The following is a 7,500-nucleotide window of genomic DNA, read 5'->3' as shown; positions in this document are numbered from 1 at the left end:
AACACTCGTTTGGTGGTGCTCTCCAGGATCCCCAACGAGGAGCTCCTTCGTCTTCTTCGGGGCCACTGGACCTTCTCCATGATGACCAGCGTCTTCGTCAACCGAGACCCTGCCAATCCCGATTCGAAAAAGTAATATCAATTTTCTGTTTGTGCGTGCGTGCGTGTGTGTGTGTGTGTGTGTGTGTGTGTGTGTGTGTGTGTGTGTGTGTGTGTGTGTGTGTGTGTGTGTGTGTGTGTGTGTGTGTGTGTGTGTGTTTTCAAGTTTCCTTTTGCGAGTGTGTTTGCGATTGTAGTTATGTTTTTGCGGCTGGTATTGCGGTTCCGTTTGAGCGTGAATCTCACCCATGCCTGAGTAAGATATTTGAGTCTCATGCATGCATTTTGTCACATATGCAAGCTGAATAAAACACACACACACATACACACACACACACACACACACACACACACACACACACACACACACACACACACACACACATGATAGTAGAAGTGACAGCGAAGATTTGAACTCAGGAAAAAAATTAATTTTCGTGGATCTCAACGACGAGGGAGTACCTGTGTTGTATTAGTAGGGAAAGAGAAAGCTCGTGGTGTAGTGGGAAGGTGAAGAAAAAGAAGAGGAGGGATCACTGAGGAAAATAGAAGAAAATGAGGAAGGGGACGAACGGGCCCAGACGTCAGAAGGAATGTCAACAAAAGATGCGCAGACGACAAAGGTGAAGTCGAAGAGATAAGTAAAAATGTAAATATTAGAAATATAGATAAGAGCAGCGCAATGGAAAGTGGAGATGATTATTTTTATGAATTTAATGATGGAGGAGATGACAACCTCCCCCGATTACTAAGTCTAGAGGAAAAACTAACAAAAATGAACGAACAATGGGAGGTTAAGTTCAGTCAACTTGCACTGATTACACAAAGAGTTGATAGATTGGAAGAACTAATGAAGGAGAACCAAAACTTAAATAAAGAAATAGAAGAATTAAAAAGACAGTTAAGAGAAGTAAAGGATCAGAATGAGGAATTAAAGAGGAATAATAAAGAGTCCATAGCAAAAGAGGTAAGTGGTTGGAAAAACGTTCAGGAAAATAGCAAAATTGAATTTAGAGATATAGTAAAACAACAGATAAAGGAACAAACTAAGGACACAGTTATTAAAGTGATGAGAGATAAGGAGAATATAGTAAGAGACTTAGCAGATAAAAAGAAATGTATAATTATGTTAGGAATGGAAGAGAAACATAATCCAAATAGGACTACAAGAGCAAGAGAGGAGAAAGAGTGAACAGGGTACTAAAAATATTTCAAGAAGGTGAACAGGAAATAGGGAAAGAAATTTAAGAAATATATAGATTAGGGAAATATAGTATAGACAGGACCAGACCAATTAAGGTTAAATTCAGGTCACAAACGACAGCAGAGAATGTCTTATCAAAAACAGGAAAACTAGCAGAAAGTGATCAGTACAAACAGGTATGGATAAAAAAGAGAGATGAATAAAGAGGAAAGAGAGGATGAGGAAAGCAAAAAGAATCGAAGCTAGGGAAAAAACGACAACAGAACAGAGTCAGACAAAGAGAAATTCTATTGGAGAGTACTGGATATGAAAGTGAGGAAATGATTTGTAGGAGAGGAAAACAGAAGGGAAACAGAAAACAGGATGGAGGTAACAGAAAATTAAAAGTGTCCTTCACAAATATAGATGGGTTAATAACAGGCTTAAACGAACTGAATGATTACCTGAAGGAAAAGGAACCTGACATAATGGGAATTGTGGAGACCAAATTGAAAGGTCCACTACCACCCAACAGTGTAGGACATGGTGCATATAATTATTGAATTAGAAACAGAGAAGTGAAACAAGGTGGTGGAGTTATGTTCCTGACTAAGAAGGATATAAATGTGAGGAATGTTACATATGGAAAGAATAGAGTGGAAATGATCATGATGGAAATAGAGGACAGGGACAGGACGAGCAGGAAGTTTGTGGTAAACAATGTGCCTCCTAAAACGGTTTTGTGGGAAGAGAGAGAATACAAGAATATGTTAGAAGATACAAGGATAACACTAAACAAGATAATGGAAGATGGAGGAAGAATAATCATAATGGGTGACTTTAATTGTAAAGAAATCTGCTGGGAAGAAATGACAGTGAAAGGTGGAGATGAACCTATAGGGAAATGTACTACTTGATATGATTATAGAACATACAATGATGCAATGGATACAAGAGAATACTAGGTATAGAAAAGAAGAGCCATCGAGACTAGACCTAATAATCACATCAGAACCTGAAATAGTGGACAAGATTGAATATAAGACACCAGAAAGTAAAAATGACCATATAGTAGTAGAACTTGGAACAAAATGAAGAAAAACACATGAGAAGAAACGAGCAGTATAGAAAGGGAAGATTGATGTATGGAAAAACAAATTTTGATCAAATGAGATTTTTTTTCAAAAAGCAGACTGGGAAAGGATATACATAGAGGAAACAACAGAAGAGAAATGGAAAATTTTGACAACATAAGGACGGAGTGGAAAAGTATGTTCCAAGACAAAAACAAGAAAAAGGATATGTAAAGTGTTGGTACAACAAAAGATGTAGCGAGTTAAAAGATAAAAGGGATAAAGCTTGGATAAAATAAAGGAAAGACCAAAAAATAAAAAATTGAAAAATATATACTAGTTATAGAAATGAATATGTACAAGTGCGCAGAGAAGAAAAGAGAAAATACGAAAAGGAAGTCATAGAAAAATGTAAAGATCAACCAAAACTATTTTATAAGTTTGTAAACAACAAACTGAAAATCAAACAAGAATTAATGAAACTACGACAAGGAGGAATAGAATACACAGAGGAAATAGAAATGGCAGAAATTATGAACAAGCATTTTAAATCGGTGTTTACAAGGGAGAACATACAACTTAGATATGTCGAGTGGGAGAGGAAAGTCCCCACTATGAAATAGATAGAAGTAACAAGGAATGAAATAATGAAACACTTGAGTAATCTCGATGTCAGAGAATCGTATGGTCCAGATGAAATGGCAAACTGGATTTTGAGAGAATGCAGGGACGAACTAACTATTTATAGAATCATGAAAGGAATGGAAATTAATGATAGAGAGGATCTAATAAAATGGAATAGTAGAGATACAAGACATGGAAAGAAAATCAAGAAAGACAATTATAGAAAAGACCTGAAAAAGAACAGTTTCCCCACAGGATAACAGACGTTTGCAATAGATTAGATGAGAATGTGGTGTATGCAGAAACGATACACGAATTTAAAAACAGTCTATATAAAACGAGATATGGACATCACGAGCATAGCTTCCCTTCCCGTAAAATACAACTAGGTAAATACACGCACGCACGCACACACACACGCACGCACACACACACACACACACACACACACACACACACACACACACACACACACATATATATATATATATATATATATATATATATATATATATATATATATATATATATATATCAGTCTTCTTAATTCTACCTTGTGCGATGAATTGATTAAATTCAGTTACATTCTTCTCTGCTGACCAAATTGTTACTCTTGATATTATTATTAACCTCATTATCTTCTTTACCTATTCATTGATTTATTCATTCCTTTACTTATTCTCTAATAAATTCCAATTTAATCTATTTATTCATTTTCTATTCATTTATATATCTATTCCATCTTGTTTTAGTTTATATGTCTATCTGTCTTTTTTACCTATTCATTAATTTATTCATTCATTTACTTATTCTATAATTAATTCTAATTCAAATTATCTACTTATTTTCTATTAATCTATATACCTATTCCATCTTGCTTTATTTTATATGTCTGTTTATCTATTTATATATATACTTGTAGTTTATCAATTCTATCTATTATACTTTTTTTTTTTTTTTAAGATTCCAAGTGTACTCGTACCATCCGTACACACCTAAGGGGAGCAGCATCGTCAGGCTTGCTTCCTGGTCACGAGACAAAGGGCTTTCGCAGAAGAGCGAGGCCCCTTTCTTTGGCGAGAAGTTCCTCAAGTATGTACGACCTTTTCCCAGGCAAACATGTGCTACATTGAACAACGTAATAATTATATATATATATATATATATATGTATATATATATATATATATATATATATATATATATATATAATATATATATCACACAAGAAACCCATAATCGGAGAAAAACTTCGAAAGAAAGAAGATTCTATATTTCGGCTACCAACTGCACTTTCCTGAAGAGGGCTACAGTTGGTAGCCGAAATATAGAATCTTCTTTCATTTGAAGATTATTTTCTCCGACTGGGGGTTACTTGTGTGTTATTTACAAATGTGCTACCACATTTCTGTTTGTTTATTTATATATATATATATATATATATATATATATATATATAAATATATATATATATATATATATATACAAAAATACACACAGTTTTCATGGATCTAAGATCAACGTGACTGCTCTGCCCTACCCACCCTACTGGGACGAGCGCATCGAGGACGGGAAGCTGGTGATCCGCGGAATGGACTACTTCATGCTCGAGTCGATCGCCCAAAGCCTCAATTTCCGCTTCTCCAACATCCCCACCAAGAACTGGGACGAGGTGACATCCCTTGGGCACAGTGGTGGAACCCTTCATGCATATACGGGCGAATATACTATGTTTTTGGTTGGGTGATTGAAAGGATGGTACTGTCTTGACTAGCCCATTAGTATGTCATCGTATATGTGTTTGTATGTTGGTATAAGCAAAGGTATATGGACATATATATGATGTATACATGTACATGTGCATATATATTCATATATATGAGATATACAAGTATATGTATATATATTTACATGTATATGTATAAGTACACACACACACACACACATACACACACATACACACACACACATATATATATATATATATATTATATATATATATATATATATGTATATACATATATATATATATACATATATAAATATATATATACATATATGTATACATATTGTATATATATATATATATATATATATATATATATATATATATATATATAATATGAATACATACATGGACGATCTCCTGTTTGATCCATAGTTCTTTGGTGCAGGTAACTGAGCGCGTTCAAGAGCGCGTGTCCTTCCTGGCTACGGTCTTCCATGTGGTGTTCCCGCATCGGCGGCTCCTGTACGACTACTCGTTCACGTACGAGTACTCACTGATCACCTTCGGCATGGCCAAGCCGGCCCTCAAGCCCCAGTGGCAGAGCATGTACTACCCGCTGGCCGACGAAGTCTGGGTCTTGATCGTGGCCATGATCCTCCTTGTGCCGCTTCCCTTGCACCTGGTGTGTATTCGCGAGGTCCGGTGTTTGTAGGGGTTCTTATACAATAATATGTTATTCTATCTTATTTACTCATTTTCTTATTTATTCATTTTTTTTTTAGTTTGATTTATCTATTATTTTATACCGTTGTGGCGTTTTGGTTGCGATCTCGCTTTAGATCACGCGGTCCCGAGATCCAATCCAGACCAGTCCGAGACCACAGGGCCAAGTCTGTTCCGGTCGCTGCTAAGCGCCACCTGGCGTAACCTCATGACGTATAGCTTGGCTTACCTTCCCCTTCTCCTGACCTCATATCATACTTTCAAACTTGATACAATTTCATTGAGCTCCGAGGTGACCTTAGTGATTTGACGTTTTATTATTCTATCTATATACCAAGAACTTTTCCCACTTACAAGGGGGGTAGCCTAGTCAATGGTACGTACCTACCCCCACCCATCCCATTCCCATCCACCACACCCTCCCTCCTCTCATCTTAGCTCCTCATGGATGACGGGTCATACCTGTATCCCGCTCACTGCCCTGGGTTAAAAGCAAGGTAGCAAGACACAGTACATGCATAGCAAGCCCGATTCACTTAACTGGGACCCCCCCCCCCCTTCTCAGTCTCCTCATGCAGAAAAAAGAGGATGAGGAGAAATACTTTCGGGGTGAGTCAAAATATTATTCATACATAAGCACCATTAACCACCACCCCCCCTCATCCCTTTCCTTCCTTGCATAAAAGTATCATCTATACAATTATTCTCCACTCCTCCCTATCCCGAAAAATTCTTAAACTTGGATTTAAGAAATAAATAGGCAAGAACTGGTTTACCATTTGAGTGGTCAACAAATTAATTAGACTAAATAACCATGTAGTTAACGCTAAAACTATTTATCATTTTAAGAGAAGATGAGATAACTTTATGGATATGAGTGATAGGTGGAAATGGACGTGGAACTGCCTTGTGTAGGTCCTATGGTCTCTTGCAGTCTCTTTCAATTTTATGTTTTTATGGGAGCTATGGTTACTTCAGAGTCCAGCTGAACGAAATTTCCTTGCATTAGATATGATAAACATAAAACTCGTGTATTGTATTCAAAGCTTAATCGAAGTATAGCTAAACACTCTAGTCTAGTACTTCCCAAACTAGGGGGCGCCCCCCTCCCCGCCCCCAGGGAGGTGTGATGAGGATACAAATGGGACGGGAAGTCATATGTTAAAAATTATTGTCTAATAAGAATAATAAAATCATTCCAAGAATAAGCGTCTGCAAAATATATTTCTCTCAGCGACCTCAAGTCATTTTCTATTAAGATATAGAAATAAAATGTATAAATAAAAGTATATATGATTTCCACAAGGGCAGCAGTTAGAAGCCGAATAAAGTGCTAAGAGGGTTAAAACCCATAACTTACAATCTTAGTTAAGGAACGACCCTCAAGGTGAAGCGTTTTTTTATTATTATGTTTAGAGATACATCTAAATGATTATGGATTTAAAAGTGTAGCATTTTGCATATATTTTTTTCAATATCTTCCAAGGATGTGACTGAAATAGCCAGGCGGCAGCCAGAATATAAGGTCAACTACCTTGGTGGCGTAATATGAAGCGTGCTGATCTCGTATTTGTTTAAGCGTGGGTTCGAATCCCGTCCACCTATTCAATTCCCAGCAGTGACTGGTACCTGCTCCAACAGTCCCTAAAGTGCATAGGACAAAGTTGGCGGCTTCGGCCGCAGCTACTAAGTGCCTCCTAGCCTAGGCTCCTCACCACCTTGACCTCTGACCTTTGACCTCTGACCAGCTCTCCCGCGCGCACCGAGGACGGCAGACGCAAGCGCAGGCAACCAGCTCCTTGACTTCGGTGGACATCGTCATAGGCACCTTGCTGGGTCAAAACCTTCGGAGGAACCTCCCGACCAACTCTTCCTATAGATTCCTGCTGACGTTCTGGCTCGTCTTCGCCTTCATCGTCGGCACCGCCTACCGAGGGAACCTGACGGCGTCGCTGACGCTGCCCAAGTACCCGCCCAGGGCGGAGACGCTGGCAGAGCTCGTCAGGACGGGGGCTTCGTGAGTATACACACATACACACACACGCCGGCACGCACGTATAAACTGTATATA

The 7,500-nt window shown here is 37.9% G+C and overlaps 1 protein-coding gene across 1 annotated transcript in view; it reads left to right on the top strand.

Moving 5' to 3' along the window:
• The window catches only part of LOC143033069 (ionotropic receptor 21a-like), a 52,007-nt gene that overhangs the window by 4,595 nt on the left and 39,912 nt on the right, over positions 1-7,500 (top strand). Inside the window, exons 6-11 of the mRNA XM_076198267.1 lie at positions 1-131; positions 3,942-4,070; positions 4,478-4,649; positions 5,152-5,388; positions 6,916-6,972; positions 7,178-7,446. The exon at positions 1-131 is cut by the window's left edge and continues 142 nt beyond it. Coding sequence (XP_076054382.1) covers positions 1-131; positions 3,942-4,070; positions 4,478-4,649; positions 5,152-5,388; positions 6,916-6,972; positions 7,178-7,446 — 995 coding nt within the window. The remainder of the gene's footprint in view (positions 132-3,941; positions 4,071-4,477; positions 4,650-5,151; positions 5,389-6,915; positions 6,973-7,177; positions 7,447-7,500) is intronic.

This window comes from Oratosquilla oratoria, chromosome 15, assembly GCF_046742065.1.
Source record: "Oratosquilla oratoria isolate Oo_2021 chromosome 15, ASM4674206v1, whole genome shotgun sequence".
Classification (NCBI taxonomy): Eukaryota; Metazoa; Arthropoda; class Malacostraca; order Stomatopoda; family Squillidae; genus Oratosquilla; species Oratosquilla oratoria.
This window is presented reverse-complemented; position numbering and strand designations above follow the sequence as displayed.